The 17778-nt window shown below is 32.2% G+C and overlaps 1 protein-coding gene and 1 pseudogene across 1 annotated transcript in view; one reads left to right on the forward strand and one right to left on the reverse strand.

Annotated features, from left to right (window-relative positions):
- LOC145240043 (zinc transporter 6-like) overlaps positions 1-17778 on the reverse strand; it is an 88577-nt gene that overhangs the window by 41895 nt on the left and 28904 nt on the right. Inside the window, exons 7-9 of the mRNA XM_080103631.1 lie at positions 17120-17200; positions 11101-11136; positions 3416-3559 (exon numbers count right to left, since the gene is read on the reverse strand). Of these exons, the coding sequence (XP_079959757.1) occupies positions 3416-3559; positions 11101-11136; positions 17120-17200 (261 nt within the window). The remainder of the gene's footprint in view (positions 1-3415; positions 3560-11100; positions 11137-17119; positions 17201-17778) is intronic.
- Positions 4616-4732, forward strand: LOC145240411 (5S ribosomal RNA; annotated as a pseudogene).

The following is a 17778-nucleotide window of genomic DNA, read 5'->3' on the forward strand; positions in this document are numbered from 1 at the left end:
TTAAAACCAAATGTTGACGCACGTCACACAATTTAAAACCAAATGTTGACGCACGTCACACAATTTAAAACCAAATGTTGACGCACGTCACACAATTTAAAACCAAATGTTGACGCACGTCACACAATTTAAAACCAAATGTTGACGCACGTCACACAATTTAAAACCAAATGTTGACGCACGTCACACAATTTAAAACCAAATGTTGACGCACGTCACACAATTTAAAACCAATTGTTGACGCAAATCACACAATTTAAAACCAATTGTTGACGCACGTCACACAATTTAAAACCAAATGTTGACGCACGTCACACAATTTAAAACCAAATGTTGACGCACGTCACACAATTTAAAACCAAATGTTGACGCACGTCACACAATTTAAAACCAAATGTTGACGCACGTCACACAATTTAAAACCAAATGTTGACGCACGTCACACAATTTAAAACCAAATGTTGACGCACGTCACACAATTTAAAACCAATTGTTGACGCAAATCACACAATTTAAAACCAATTGTTGACGCAAATCACACAATTTAAAACCAATTGTTGACGCACATCACACAATTTAAAACCAATTGTTGACACACATCACACAATTTAAAACCAATTGTTGACGCACATCACACAATTTAAAACCAATTGTTGACGCACATCACACAATTTAAAACCAAATGTTGATGCACATCACACAATTTAAAACCAATTGTTGACGCACATCACACAATTTAAAACCAAATGTTGATGCACATCACACAATTTAAAACCAATTGTTGACGCACATCACACAATTTAAAACCAAATGTTGATGCACATTACACAATTAAAAACCAAACGTTAATGCACATCACACAATTTTAAAACCAAACGTTGATGCACATCACACAATTTAAAACCAACCGTTGACGCACATCACACAATTTAAAACCAAACGTTGATGCATATTACACAATTTAAAACCAAACGTTGATGCACATCACACAATTTAAAAACAATTGTCACACATCACACAATTTGCAAGCAATTATTGACGCACATCACACAATTTAAAACCAATTGTTGACGCACATCACAAAATTTGAAACCAATTGTTGACGCACGTTACACAATTTATAACCAAATATTGATGTACATCACACAATTTAAAACCAAACGTTGATGTACATCACACAATTTAAAACCAAACGTTGATGAACATTACACAATTTAAAACCAATTATTGACGCAAATCACACAATTTAAAACCAATTATTGACGCACATCACACAATTTAAAACCAATTATTGACGCACATCACACAATTTAAAACCAATTATTGACACACATAAAACAACTTAAAAGCAATTGTTGATGCACATTGCACAATTTAAAACCAAATGTTGTCGCACATCACACAATTTAAAACCAAATGTTGACGCACGTCACACAATTTAAAACCAATTGTTGATGCACGTCACACAATTTAAAACCAAATGTTGACGCACATCACACAATTTAAAACCAATTGTTGACGCACGTCACACAATTTAAAACCAAATGTTGACGCACGTCACACAATTTAAAACCAAATGTTGACGCACATCACACCATTTAAAACCAAATGTTGGCGCGCATCACACAATTTAAAACCAAATGTTTATGCACATCACACAAAACAAAATGTTGACGCACATCACACAATTTGGAAGCAATTGTTGACGCACATTTTACAAGTGAGTTATGGACTTTAAACAAGTTTTAATTTTTTTAATGTCAACCTTTTGTTTAACTAGAGGACTTGGCTTAATCAATTGGTGTTTAGCAGGTGTAGTATCTATAAGCTCATCTAAGTCTTCTATCTTCAGAATTGCTGGGAAAATTATTGACACCGGCTGCAGTTAGATGAGTTTTTGTTGTGAATGTTTTACAAGGGCAACAGCTCTACTCAGTTGAGCAACTACCATGTACAATAACGATAAAAATGACTAACAACATCTCTTCTGTGAGAAATAGGCTATAAGAAAGACGAGAAGATCGTTCAGTAGATTTCAAAGCCAGTTTGGTACCATGTTGTAGTCAGCTTAGAAGCTTCCCTGTGGTAATGTGTTCCACAGACAGGTAGTTTTAGGAATGAAACTATACTCATGGAATTTTCTGTTTTTTAAGCACAGATAGAGAGTAAGGGAAGATGTTAATAGTGGTGGTAGTTAGACGAGTGCTTGGTGTGAATGTTTTACAGGAATTAGGGGTGTACCACAGACTTAAGCTTAGTCGAGCACCTGCCATGAAAGCAAAAAATAAAAAAAGACTCACAACGTCTCTTCTACCATGAAAATGATAGAACAGAGAAACACTTGCAACATCTTTGAAGGAGAAAAGGACATCGCCCACTAGATTTCGAAGCCGTTTGATTTTGTAACAGTACTTCATCTTAGAATGTACAAGTTTCCTGCAATAAGTTTCCAGGCGTTTTTTGTACAGGCATTTAAAATTGTTGTAGACTCTTCAAAAATGCAATCTGGACGTGAGACCACTTTAGAAGAACGATATACAATAAAAACCTCTTAGCTGCTTGACTGAACTTCAATCAATGGTCACCCACCCTGTAAAACATTACTGGTAAACACTCATTAAACTACAACAAACGTCAAGAATTATCTGTGCCTAAAATTTAAAAAAAAATTTATGAGCAAAGCTTCTTTCCTAGAACTGCCTGTCTGTGGAACACAATACTATAGGACTACTTCTCAACTGACTACACCAATAAAAAATTTGGTCCAGCTATGAGAATTGAGTATTTCTGTACATTGTCTGAACAACCATCAGTAATGAATTGTTTGCTTCTCATTCATACAATTCCCATTAGTCAACATCTCTTGAGTGTTATTTGCACATTTTGGTCGATGTAATCTCTCATCTTCTACGGGTGTATCTTGTTGAACTCGGGAATCTGTGCAGAATTTCTAACGGAACGCTTTATTTAATCAATAGGAGTAGAAATAAAGTTAAGAAAGATGCTGAGAAAGATTACCAGATTTATCGTGAAGGTAAAGGACGAAAAGAATATTCAGGATAGCTAAACGTCTGCCAAAGAAAAACGTTGATGTTGGAGAGAAATGCGTTCGAAATAAAAATGTTTTGTTAACAAATGAACAGGACGAGTGATGCTCGGAAACGGCCATTATGAGAAATTGTTAAATTCTTAGTTCTTCTTGGACTAAAAAAATGTAGAACTTGCAGAAAAAATATTTGGTCCAGCTACAAAAATTGGGAAAGAAATAATAGGGAAAAACGTTAAGATGACATTAAAACTGTCACAAAATCTAACACAACTTTGAATTTTTGTACATTGCTTAACCAATCTTCACTATAGAACAAATAACACAAAAAAAAACCCATAAATATGCAAAGAAGTAGGAAGGACTAACCTTTGACTCATGTCCGTCATGTGTTCTTGGAGCCAACTTGAACTGGAAGCAGCAATCACATGGTTCATGGCACGGTTGGTGATGCCGTATGTGACAACCAAGTGCACAACAAAAGCAACAATCGTTCCGACCAGCAGGCGACCTCTGATGATGGAACACAACACAAACTTATTCTCTCAATAAAAGAAAAATATTTTTAAGTTTGTTTAAAAAATATAACTGTCTTGCGAAACATTTTTCGGTATTTATGCAGAATATGAGGTGGCATTTCAAGCAAATTATGTTAGGTGCCAAAATGCTTAGCCAATGAAATCGCAGCAGCCGGCAATTATTAAAACAGTATCTTGTTTATTAAATTTTTTACAGTATCTTTTATTTAATTTTTTATACAGTATTTTTTGTTTATTTAATTTTTTTACAGTATTTTTTTGTTTATTTAATTTTTTTTACAGTATTTTTGTTTATTTAATTTTTTTTACAGTATTTTTGTTTATTTAATTTTTTTACTGTATTTTTGTTTATTTAATTTTTTTTTACAGTATTTTTTGTTTATTTAATATTTTGTAAACTACACAACTAGCTTTTTTCATTGAAATTACCATATGATAATTGTTTTGATTATAAATGTTTTTTCCTTAATTTTTAATTGTTTGCTAGTGTTTTAAACATTGATTATTGTTTTGATTAATTAAGTTTTAGTTTGGCACCTTAACACATAAGCAGCATTTTTTGAAAAAAAAAAAAAAAAAAAAAAAAAAAAAAGAAATCAAATTTTCATTCGCCACTTTCAGGCAGTTTATATAATCTGCCTGGATTATATAGACGATAATGCGACCCGTATACTGCATAAGTACACATTTTTTTTTTAAATTCTTAAGTTAATTGTCCATTATTTTCATCAATAAATTAAGTTTTACTTTCTAAGAAAGAATCTGGAATCCAAAGTCTGAACGGATTATAATGAAATAAAAAAGGTCAGTTAAATTTGAACACAACAAATAATCCACAAAGTAATACTCCTTAGGATCAAAACAGAAGAAATCCCAATTCAAACTTGATTGTAGTAAAATCCAAAAAGTCAATAATATTTGTCAATTAAGTTATACATATAATAACTAGTATGGGTATGGGCTCCTTCTTTGACAGACCATGGATACCCACATAGGGGTGCCTGTGCATGAATTTTTTGTGGCAGGAGGTGCATACAACATAATCGTGTTGACACACCGGTTCTCATCAGATCACCAAAGTTAAGCAACGTTGAGCCTGGTTAGTACTAGATGGGTGACCATTTGGGAATTCTAAGCGCTGTATGTGCTCTCCGCTTATCTCGGCACTTGTTTCCAGTCACCTTGTACATACACTTCACTTGCCACTGGTATTTAACAATGTCGACTCAGGAGAGGTATAGTTGGAGATATAATAACTAGCGCTATAACAGAGCTAGGACAACAGCATATTCTTTTCATTGTTTTGACTCTCAAGTATATATCCGATACAGTTAATCAACCGAGAACCACATCACTCTATATAAAAGCATATAAGATATTAACGGATACACACTCGAGAGTCAAAATAATGAAAAGAATATGCTGTTGTCCTAGCCCAATAATAACAATAATGATAATTATAGTAATAATAATGATAATAATTAAAAAATAAAAAACTAATATACACAAAAATATAAGCAGATATATCCCAACATACCCAGATTAAAACTAGGTCACGTTTTAGTACACAAAGAAAAATGATCTACTCCCTCAAAAAATAAACAAAGAAAAATGTGAGTTACAAGTCTGGTAAATGCACATCCATTGGCTAATGAAAATTAACACAGGAATAACAAAGAATCTGATTAGCTAAGTAGCAAACCCAACACCACATGAATATATTAAAAAAAAACAAAAAAAAACGGTTATATCAATTCCATACAATAGCCTGACAAATCCTAACAAGGATTAAACATGGAAAATTCTGTGTAGCTTAATTTTCATATAGATATTCATAACCCTAACTCACATATTGAGCACTATTGAAATAAATACTGAAAATTAATACGTGAAATATTATATCTCGTAATAAAATTTTATGTGGATATATATTTTTTTTTCATTGAATAATTTGTTGAAGATTGTATATGAGCTTAAATGCCCATTAGAAGACTGTCTCCAATAGTGAAGGAAAAAACATATACATAGGTTTGCCTACCATGATCTTATCAAGCAGGTTAACCATGCATCTTTCTGAAAACAGCATCATTGCTAAACACTTTACTAATCAACATTCCTGCCCTCAGCTGCAATCTAGAAAACTTTTAGTAGACAACACTTCTATTCTTGAACGCACTAATAATAATCACGAACTCGAAATATTGGAATTATTAATTAAAACTAAAAAAGCAAAATATCAATAAAATAAATTTCTTTAACAGCAATAACATCCTAAAATGCTTGTAATAATGATAAGAATAATTTAATGCACTTAATAAATGAATCACTAATAATATATAAAAGAAACTTCTATGAATAATCTAAAATCAGTTCAATTAATTATCCCTGATGATGAATCGAGGCAGATCCAAAAGTATTGGGATCTACAGTAACCATGGAAATTACATCAGCCAGTTCTTGTCTGAAGCAAGTAAAATAATTAGAAGGTTGGGAAAGATTCAAATCAGAATGAACAGACATGAACTGTCTGCGTTATTCAACAAAAAATGCTTAAACGTGAACAAATTCTTGATGAGCTATCCCCTTAAGTAATCCAATTTAATTATTAAGATGAAACCTGGGTCTTGTTTCTGTTTGCATTTAAGTACCACTTTTTGTAGTACCTAGAGAGAGTGGCTAGGGCATCAGAGAGTCTTTGTGGTGGCGATGCATAGGTCATCGGCATATATATATCTTTGTATATTTGGTTATTGTGGTTGGTCGTTAGTGTAGATATTGAATAGGGTTGGAGCCAAAGCTGAACCTTGTGGGAGGCCATTGTTTTGGATAAACCATCTACTCTTTTTTCCATCCATCTCAACATGGAAACGTCGATTACTAAGTAGACATTCAATTATGCTCACCAATGCTGAGTTTTGTATCATTTGGGCTAGCAAAGCAAATCGAAGACTAAGAGTCATGTGGAATGACAACATGCTTACACATGAACCTTTCCCAGTCTACCTGGGGGTAACTCTGGACAGAACACTCTCTTTTAGAAAACACATTACCAAATTGAAAGGCAAGCTGTCATCACGAAACAGCCTCCTCAGTAAGCTTGCCACCAGCAATTGGGGTGCCGACCCCAAAACACTGAGGCAAACAGCTCTCGCACTGTGCCATTCACCAGCGGAGTATTGTGCCCCAGTATGGGCAAGATCATGTCATGCCCATAAAATTGATGTAGAGCTGAACAAGGCATACCGGACCATAACTGGCGCCCTAAGACCAACTCCCTTGCCAGCTCTATTCTGCCTAACTGGTATTCCATCACCACATATCAGGCGAGAAGTCATCACCAGAATAGAACGGTACAAACAGCTTAACGACCACAGGCACTCACTGTTTGGCCACCAATCAGTGAGACAAAGACTAAAATCTCGCAGTAGCTTCATCAATATAGAGGAAATCGATTCCAGGCAAGCTGCCTCCTATAGGCTGGAATGATGGCGAGACTATAACAGCAGGAATAAAAATGAAGCCCTACCAGACCCAAAAGAAACACTCCCCCAGGATTCAAACTTTGGTAGAAAAAACTGGGTGACTCTAAATAGAGCCAGAGCCAAAGAAGGCAAAACAAAAGACAATCTCCACAAGTGGGGCCTAGACACCTCACCTTTATGTCCATGTGGAGAGGTACACATGATGCACCACCTTACGGAAAACTGCCGATTGGGTCCTCATTGCTCAAACCAAGACCTTAAGGAGGCAAACAGCACCGCCATGCGATGGGTTAATTTCTATTGTGATAAGATATGATGATGATGATGATCCAATTTCCACTACCAATGATGACTACAACATGTTCCCTTTGACCACTTGTACATCCATTAATCCTTATCCTTGAGTGGCCTCCGGACCTTGATAAGAGATGACTCCTTCGTAAAAAAAAAAAAGAGAGAAAAGAAAAGAATGTTGCCTAAATATACATACTTGTATATTCTATACTATAATCCTGGTCAGATTGAGCCAGCTTCCTCCCGAGCACAGACTACATTTCGAACCATCGCAATCCAGTTTCATCGATCATGTGCCAGGCCGTAAGAAATGGGTAACCACTCCCGATTTTATCGCCAAAGACCAACAACTTATGGGTCAGATACTACCACCAGGTTGTCCTTAATTAAAATCGCACTGGTCTCCAGCAGCATAACAGCACATTTGAGAGAGAAGGGAAAGAGGATATGCAATGAGCTCTTCATCTGGTCGACAAGCTGCATGTCCAAACCATGAGAGAAGTCGTTGAAAAAGGATGAATGGAAGGGAATATAGGTTTAGTCTTTGGCGGAGAATAGAAACCAGAACACGGTCTCCACAGTGGCAACACAGAATGCTGAGAAGACAGTTGTTGCCGAAGACTTCCAGAGGTCACATCTCACAGAGAAGGACGGTCCTCACTATCGCATGATGATGTCCAATGGTATTTCCCATTGGGAGCCACAGAGGCCAGTTGAGACGGAAGAATGTGGACCATGCTGCTCCTATTTGCTATCCAATCACAGCTACTGCCTGCCCAGTCGGCATGATATAAATATACAGGGTGTCCGTAAAGTTACTATACAGTCTTATTGTTTTATTGTATTATATTTGTATTAATAGTTAATATTTATTTTTGTTGTATTTTGTGTACAGAAAGTTGTGTACAGAAAGGAGACCCTGTATATATAGTTTTATTTGTAGTATTCGAATTTTACTGAGTTTATATAATTAGTAATCGTTCACATACCAATGAATTTCAAGCAAAAAAATGACTTAAACAGTAAGCTACAAAATTATCATATTTCATAATTGAGCATTCGTATATTGTTTTAACAAAACAAAGACATCAAAGAATGGGTTGATAGCAATAAATAGTGTATTTCATCGTTAGTTACAATTGTTTCAAGACTATTAAGACAAGTTCAATATATATATATATATATGTATATATATACAGGATGTCCGTAAAGTTACTATACAGTCTTATTGTTTTATTGTGTTATATTTGTATTAATAGTTAATATTTTTTTTTTTACAGGTTTATTTAATCAAGCATGCCACGCAAGCTAACTTTGGAAGAGCGCAAATTTACTGTACTGTTAATATATTACAGCGTGTCTGTATAGTAACTTTACGGACACCCTGTGTGTGTATATATATATATATATATATATATCGTCAGCACAAAGTATTTAGCACTTTCTTCAGTTTTTATTAATTACCATTTCCACTAAATATATATATATATATATATATATATATATATATATATATATATCCTAGGACGAGATGCTTTATAACAAATTTAATCATTATTAACAAAAAAATCAACATAACTTTAAAAGTAATAAAAATAGCACATAATTTCAACTGGGGCTTCATGGTGAAAAGGTATTCGCACCCGATTATAGTACCTATGGTTGGAGATTTATAGTACAGTTAGCTATGCTGATGAGGCGTGGTACAACAAAACATGTGTCCATAGATAACTGTTTTATAAGTAAATAATATATTTATTTGTCTACATTAAAAAAAAATATGGCGATCATTCTGTTATTGTTAAAAAAGATCAACATTATATATATATATATATATATATATATATATGCATGCAAAATCCGATCCCGCATTTTGCTAATTCCTACCCTCTGATGAGAAGGAAAGTATTTCTTCGAAACTCCGCGGATTAAGGACTATCCACTTATCTAGTGTTTCCTTTTCAGATTAAATATTTTTTTTAACTCATTTCAAAGTGTTTTTTAACATGTTTTATTAACTGTGTATTATAAGTTCTATCTCCTATTTGGTTTAATCGAGCTTTTACATCTGGCTGAGATAACTTTATAAATATTAATTCTTTAATATTTATAATATACTTTCATTTTACCATCTTGGATCATTTTGGTAAATTTAATTGTAATTTTTTATTTTATATATATATATATATATATAATTATTATATTATATTATATATGCAAAAATCATTCCAACATACTCACGTGCATACATATACATGCACACACACACATATATATATATATATACATATATATATATATATTATTTTTAAAATGTAATTATCCACTGACACGTGTTTCGTTGTCTACGACTCATCAGAGTGTCTGTATCTAAATAATAATGTATAAATAATATAATTACATTTTAAAAATTATATATATATACCGCTCCCCATGTGGGGGTACCAAATTGGTTAAAAGGGAAAATCATTCCCAACTCGCATTTAGGTAAAAATGCACTTTCGTAAATAATTGAATTCATTCAAAACATATCGCTAAAACCAAAACAAAACAATATATATATATATATATATATATATATATATATATATATATATATATACGAGAAAACAGTTAATAAAACATGTTAAAAAACACTTTGAAAAAAAGTTAAAAACATATTTAACGTATTATAAGCTCTATTTCCTATTTGGTCTTATCAAGCTTTTACATCTGGCTGAGATAACTTTATAAATACTAATTCTTTAATATTTATAATATATTTTAATTTTACCATCTTGGATCATTTTGGTAAATTTAATTGTAATTTTTTATTTTATATATATATACACTAATGTTGTGACGATTAAATGGAATCGGGAATTGGAAAAATCGGAACGATTTTGGGTATCGGAATTGGAAAAAATTGAGTCTAGTTTCCAATGCCAAAACGATTCCTTTAATTATCTTTTTTATTTTACAAACTTTGAAACAAAATCTCCACCAGTTGATAGTAATAATAAAATCATTATTGATTTATTGATTTTAAACTATCAGTAATAACAATATCTTTAGATCATCCCCACACAAATTGGATTTTACCTTTGAGAAAATACATGCACATCTAACGTGTTTTTACGATAATCGAGACAAAATATTAACTTCATGATTTAATACCTAGAGATTTATAAAAAATCGGAATCGATAATTTAGTACGCAATCGGTAAAAATATTGGAATCGTCCCATCACTAATATATACACACACACAGATTCTTTTATTATATCTGTCTATTTTATATTTCACGAAAAGCGTATCTTCATCAGAGGAGGCCAGATTTATCCACTGAGCTTCTTCTCAAATGAGTGAGAAATCAGTGCAATCAAGCCAAAGCAACAGTTGTATTCAATATCTATTCAGACCATGGCAATATGGTTAGAAGTCCGATAACTCTTGTCTTCTTTATTATCTCCCTTTGTTTGTAAATATCCCATAATTCTTTGCTCGTGTTCAATAAAATTCTTTTTCTCTATCCATTCACACGTGTCGTATATTTCCTATTTTGAATTTCTGTTTATTCCTAATCTTTTTCACTGACAATGCAACTCGTAACAAACATTAGGTTCCGTTTTAAATTTCCAATATAGTTATTTCTATTTTTATTTAAAAAAAAAAAGAAATTCTTTTTAATAAATATATTTTAAAAATACAACAAACATTTTCATACAACTCAAAAGAAATGCAAACAAAATCATATTTACGTGTGTATCTCGGGTTGCTGTAACATCCGTTCCACGCTGAAATGTAAAACCAAATATTTTCAGAAATATGCATTATTAAATTTTTTTTTATACGGCTTTTTATTGGCTTGCATAATGACTGTGCCATGATTAGATGGATTTATATTGAAAAACTAGGTGAGAGAATCTCTTCAGTATTGGTGGAATTTTGTAAGCCTTATAAATTTCACATCTCAAATTGTTTGGCCATGTACAGCATGCCACCTTCTGCATCAACTTCATAACATGCATGGATACCTCAGATATGACATAATCACATTGAAATACGAGTTCTCATTAGATAACCAACGTTAAGCAATGTTCAGCCTGGTTAGTATCCAATGGTTACCCATTTGAAAATACTAGGCGGTGTATGCAGGAGGACTTGGGTTGGATGTAAGGCATTTATGGGAACAGGGTTGTTAATCTAAGTGGGTTAACTATCATTAAAAAAAAAAATAAAGACTTGGTCTCCACAAGTGCTGAATGAAGCTAGTCCCAGGAATTGCCAAAGCAGTTTTTGAAAACAGAAAACAACCAGCTGAAAATAAAAAAGTCTCGGAAATTGCCGAAGCAGTTTATGAAAAAAAAATACTTTAAAGGATAAAATGAAATATAAATTAGTGTATCATAATTATTAGGAATTTAAATTTTTAAAAATGAAAATTGTTTTATTGCGTGAATAGTTATTTTAACATCCTAAAATATGCGTATTTCTGCTTATTCGTTACCTCTCTTAGATTAATGACCTTTGTTGCCATAAGTGCCAGATGTAACACAGTTGAGGGTTACTGAGAAAAATTGTAAAAAACTAAGATTATCATCGGAGATGTACAAGTGACTGGGGAGTTCCACTTCAGTATGGATACTCCAGGCACGAGGATGAGCAAAGAAAATCTGGATTGGATGTGTACAAAGTAACTTTAGTGCAACATGACTGAAGTCAACCCTATCGATCAAATTGACATGAGAAGCATGTAACATTGTTTTGTGTTGCTCACACTGGAATTTGGAATACTCACAGCACTTTAAATAGCAAAATCGAATGATCATTTGTTGCTTTGTTTTACAGTATGTCAACTAGTGATGGGACGATTAATCAGAATAGGAATCGTTAATCGTAAGAATCGTATATTTTGGGAGGAATCGGAATCGCATTGTTAAAAAATACTCTAGATTTACGATTCTTTCATTACGATTCTCTTATATTTTTAAGTTGAACTGTTTGTTTTAAGTAAGAATTAATGCTCTCAAAAATTTATGATAAAACGTCATAGAACTTTTCATAACATATTTGATATGATGTACAAGAATTTTATTAACTACTTTAAAGGTAATCTTTATTTATCTTAATGAGTTTCGAAATTTCTTTGAATTTTTTCCTTTCTTTAATTCTTTAACTTGCTTTTATATTTCACCATTTCGTTTTTTAGTAATAAATGCTTCTCTACATTAAAACCCGACCTTGTCTCTAACTCTGCCCTCGTGGGGAGGCAAGTAAATAGGAAGTAATATGGCGGCTGAAAAACGTTTATTCGACCACCATAAAAGCATTACAATACATTTAAACCCTGAAGAATTTCTGCCATGCGCACTTGTTGTTCTAAGTTTACTTGCCACTACTTGTGTTTCAAACTTTAAAAAACAAAAAAAGCCCTTTAAAATAGTAAAAAAAGCTTTTTCTCGTTTTAAAATAGTAAAAAAAGCTTTTTTTGTTTTAGAAGGGAGGTTTCAGGCATCCCTATTATCCTAAAGAACCAGCTATGTAAACACTTTGCAATATTTTTTAATAATTATTTTTTTTTTAATTCTTTACAATCAATTTTTATTTAAAATTAAGAAATTATTTTCTAAAATATTTTGTTTATATATGTTTACATTTTGTTTTTAAATAAAGTTAAGAAATTAATTTTAAAAATACTGTTTGTATTCATCTTCATTTAAAATGGTTACTTTTCGGTAGCTTCACCAGTTGTTAACCTAATTTTCCGAATGTCAGAACGAGGCTCGTCTGCGGGACCTACTTATCTAAACTTCGCCGATTTTTGTTATGATTTTTTTTGGGGGGGGGGGGGGATGAATATTTTTTTTTTGCCAGAGTTTATGTAATTATAAACAGGAAAATTGTTGAAAGTCAAAACGGAATCCGCGCTATTTTTAAATATTATTTTCACGTTTAAAGTTTTACGATATTCTTTTGTTATTTTTATTTATTTATTTATTTTTTGTCGGATTTAACAAACAAACAAAATGAAAGTAAAGCAAAAAAAAATTTGGTGCTTATGCACTTATGTTACCGTCATTATTTTTAATGGTTTAAGTACCTCACCCAATGTTTGAAGAGTTTCTCATATTTTTTTAAAGGAAAATTGGTGAAAGTCAAAATCAGCACTTGTGGCGATAAGAAAAAATAAACAAAAAGCTTTAACGTGTACGTACCTCTCATAAAATGTCGTCGATCGAAACAAACTGAAATGTTATTTGATGCTAGTGCACTTATTGATCGCACTAGTTTTAAATAGTACTTTCAAGCTCAATTAAAGTTTTGCGATACCTGTTCTTATTAAATTGTTAGGTGAAAGTACAGAATAGGTACACAGCACCCTCCCATCCCCATGTTAAGAATGGCATTATTTCAGCACGGCCCAATAAGTGCATTTCTTGAATAAAATAAAAAACTACTGTTTTTCTTTTAATAATTGTTTTTTTATTCAAAAATAAAAAAAAAAAAATTCAATTGTTCAAAACATGTTTTTCCCCAAAAGCTGATTGGGATGTTTTTTTTATTACCATATTTTTCATGAACATGTTTCAAAATTATCTAATATTTCTTTACTTTTTATGTTATAAGTCTCCCTATACACGGCGTCATCGACATGAGACCATTTCCTTTCTCCTACTGATCCCGATATGTATTTCAGTCTTCTTTTGATGATACTACTATCTATGGTAGCACATCTGAGACTGTAAATGACAAAGTTCTCTCTGATTTTCTCTCCTCTAATCTTGAGCAAATGGTACAATGGGGAAAGAGGTGGCTTGTTACCTTTAATGCTTTAGATGCATTAAAAGTTTTTATCTTTACATCAGCAATGCTCTGATCCCCATCTGGCATCAACTGAAATGAATGACTCTCGTCTTGGGGAGGCCTCATGTTTTGACAAACTTATGGGCTTGACCATTACTCCTGATCTTAAACGGAACACATACATTAAATCCATTGCCAAGGCCACTGGAAAAATGGTGGGATCCTTCTATCGATCCAGTAGATATCTCACTGCTGATGCAATTCTCTATCTATATGAGAGCCAGGTACGTCCAAGGATGGAGTACTGTTGCCACATCTTGACAGGAGCTGCTACAAAGGACTTGTCCTGCCTTGATAGAGTTCAAAATAGACTTCGTAGCTTTGTAGAGGATGTCCTTTTCTCTTCCCTGCAACCTCTTTCTCATAGAAAAGATATTGCGAGTTTGTCTCTGCTTTGTTATTTTCATGGCAAGTGCTTGGCTGAGCTCCAATCTATGGTCCCTCCCCTCGTCAAACTTTCACAAGAAAAACCCGTCTAGCAGAAAACACTATCAATAATTTCCTTCACTCTTTATCTGTGCCTAAACCTAAATGTAGATTCCATAAGCAAAGCTTCTTTCTTAGAACTGCACGCCTATGGAATTGTCTCCTGCTTTCCAGCTGACTACAATATGGTTGTCTTCAAGTCTAACGTAAACAAGTTTTTGATGAGCCGTTCCATATAAGTTAACAAATTTACCGAATTTCTATTACTAACGATTACTATATTGTCCAATTTCTACTGTACACTCTTTAACCCTTATCCTCGAGTGACCTCCTGGCCTTCATAAGTGGTGATGCCTATGTAAAAAAAAAAATAAAATAAAATCTCAACAAATCATTTCTTCTTAAAAAATTGCAAATTTCTTGTCATCTGAAGATATAGCTCAGTGGTAAATCATTCGACTACAAATCGAATGATCCCGTGTTCAAGACCTGGTGTACCTCACCATTTTATTTTTATTTCTTAAGGAGTTCAATTTATGATAAAATAAGAGGTGCTATTTAAAATCGCTGCAAATCATTTCTTTGTCAGCATATTTTAAAATCAAACATTAATTAGAAGTGACTTTTCCAGGGCATTCATCATCAAGCCCAAATATCAGCTGACATGATATTGTAAACAGACGGAACTTGATGAACGACATTATCATTATTATTTTTATATTTTTTTTGCGAATTAGTTCACCGGGCAAATTATTACTCGTAATATATAATAAATAGATGATCGATTCTACAATAATACATACGCAATCTGCATAAATTAAAATATCAACGCCAGGCATCCAGCTTAATATATATATATATATATATATATATATATAAGTAATGTGATTGATAATTTAAAATTTAAAAATCAAATTATAATTAAATTAAAAATCCGTTTCATAAGAAGGAACAACAACAAAATCAATTATCTGTACGATCGTTTCGGAAAACAATGCTTTTTATTGTGGTATACATCAAGTTACGTACAATAATTACATATAGTTTTTTAATAAGCAAGGTCTCCTCGTCAGCAAATTTTGAAGGGTTTTTATTGAATTTAAAAGACACCATAAATAAACCTAGCATTAAAAGTAAGGCAGATGAATCTTTTAATTTTTCGCTTTTTGAAATCAGGAACTATGGTTAAAAATTTAGATGTTTGCTATAGCTTTTTATCTTATCGAATAAGGTAAAAAGCTATAGCAAACATCTAAATTATCAATCACATTACTTAATATTGAATTAGCTCTAGGACATTTAACTATCGAGCTTATTATATATCTAAATTACAACAAGCACTTTCTCTTTCCTGTATTTTAATTAAACTAGTAATTTCACTGTTACATTAAAATACACTCAGCTCTTTAGACTATTGTTCTAATCTCCTTTAAATTATATATATATATATATATATATATATATATATATATATATATATATATATATATTATTCACAGACACATTTTGCTTTTTGAAACTCATCAGTGTGGCTGGACGTCAAATATGTGTATATATAACTGACAAATAAATCTACATTACCATTTCAAGAACCAAAAGGGTGCACCAATTTTAATTAAAAAGTGAAAGTCTATCTTATAAAAACACTTGTACGAAGTGTGCTTCTCTCTTCGTGTATGTCATCATGTGAATAAACAGACTTATCTTTCTATGTCCCTGTGTGTAAAGGCTGAGAAAATGTTAAGTATTAATTGATTTGTTTTCTTTTGCAACTGTTGATATAACTTCCCATATGAAGATTGATTAAGTAAGAAAGGTACACTTTTTTTTATTTACTTCATAATTAACTAACAAAGGTTATTAATTAACCAACACAAAACCACAATTCAGCCATGTATATTGCTGCCACATATGGGCTAGTGCATCTACTACTAATCTCTTACTCTTAGATACGGTTCAAGAAGAGTCTCAAACCAATACATCTCACACTATCACCAAAGCTCCAACCACTGCCACATCACTTGAATGTCGCATATCTGAGCTTGTGTTACAAGTACTTTGATGAAATGTGCTCTATGAATTCATAGCACTTGTGCCTCTTTAACTAATTCGACAAGCAGCAATATCCCACCTCTTCACTGTAGAGGTCCCTCCATATCAGAAAGCGTTCTACTCTAATAGTTTCCCTCATTCTGACTGCTAGACTTTGGAATTTGTCTGCTGTTGCTCTGCAATTTAAATGTAATGTGAACAGTCATCTCACTGCTCAACTCCCCACAATCCCCTGTTAGACACAATCCCAAATAGTATCCCCCTAAACGTTCCAAGTGACAGTATTCCTTGTTTGAAGTAAAAAGGAGTATTAAAAAAAACATTGGCAGACACTAAAATATTAACCTCCTCCCTCGCCTTCCATTCTGATGTAAATGAAACAAAATCAAAGCCACATCCAATGAAGAAGCGAATAATCATACAAGAAACAATTACCTTTCCTTAATAATAAAAAGTGCTCCGAGTTGGGCCAACATGGTGCTAGCAAAGACAGCCAAAACCACAAATCTGTCATAACTAAACAAAAGAGAAACAAAAATGAAAGACATCAATTTCAATTCAGTCACAAAATATACGAAACAAAAATAAACATTCCAATTATAAAAATATAAACAAAAATAAACATTCCAATTATAAAAATATAAACAAAAATAAACATTCCAATTATAAAAATATAAACAAAAATAAACATTCCAATTATAAAAATATAAACAAAAATAAACATTCCAATTATAAAAATATAAACAAAAATAAACATTCCAATTATAAAAATATAAACAAAAATAAACATTCCAATTATAAAAATATAAACAAAAATAAACATTCCAATTATAAAAATATAAACAAAAATAAACATTCCAATTATAAAAATATAAACAAAAAAAACATTATTTGAAAGAAACTACAAACAAAGCAAAAAAACAAAAACATTTTAATTGGAGAAAACTACAAGTAGAATAAAAAAAATTTAATTGTAAAAAAATGACACCCAACAAACAAAAAACATTTCAACAGTCTTCCTTTTTTTTTTCATTTTTCTTAAACTTTTTCTTATAGGGGGTGGGACATCCAACCAGATGTCTGACATTTACCCC

Source organism: Euprymna scolopes, chromosome 19, assembly GCF_053919585.1.
Source record: "Euprymna scolopes isolate OS-2025 chromosome 19, ASM5391958v1, whole genome shotgun sequence".
Classification (NCBI taxonomy): Eukaryota; Metazoa; Mollusca; class Cephalopoda; order Sepiida; family Sepiolidae; genus Euprymna; species Euprymna scolopes.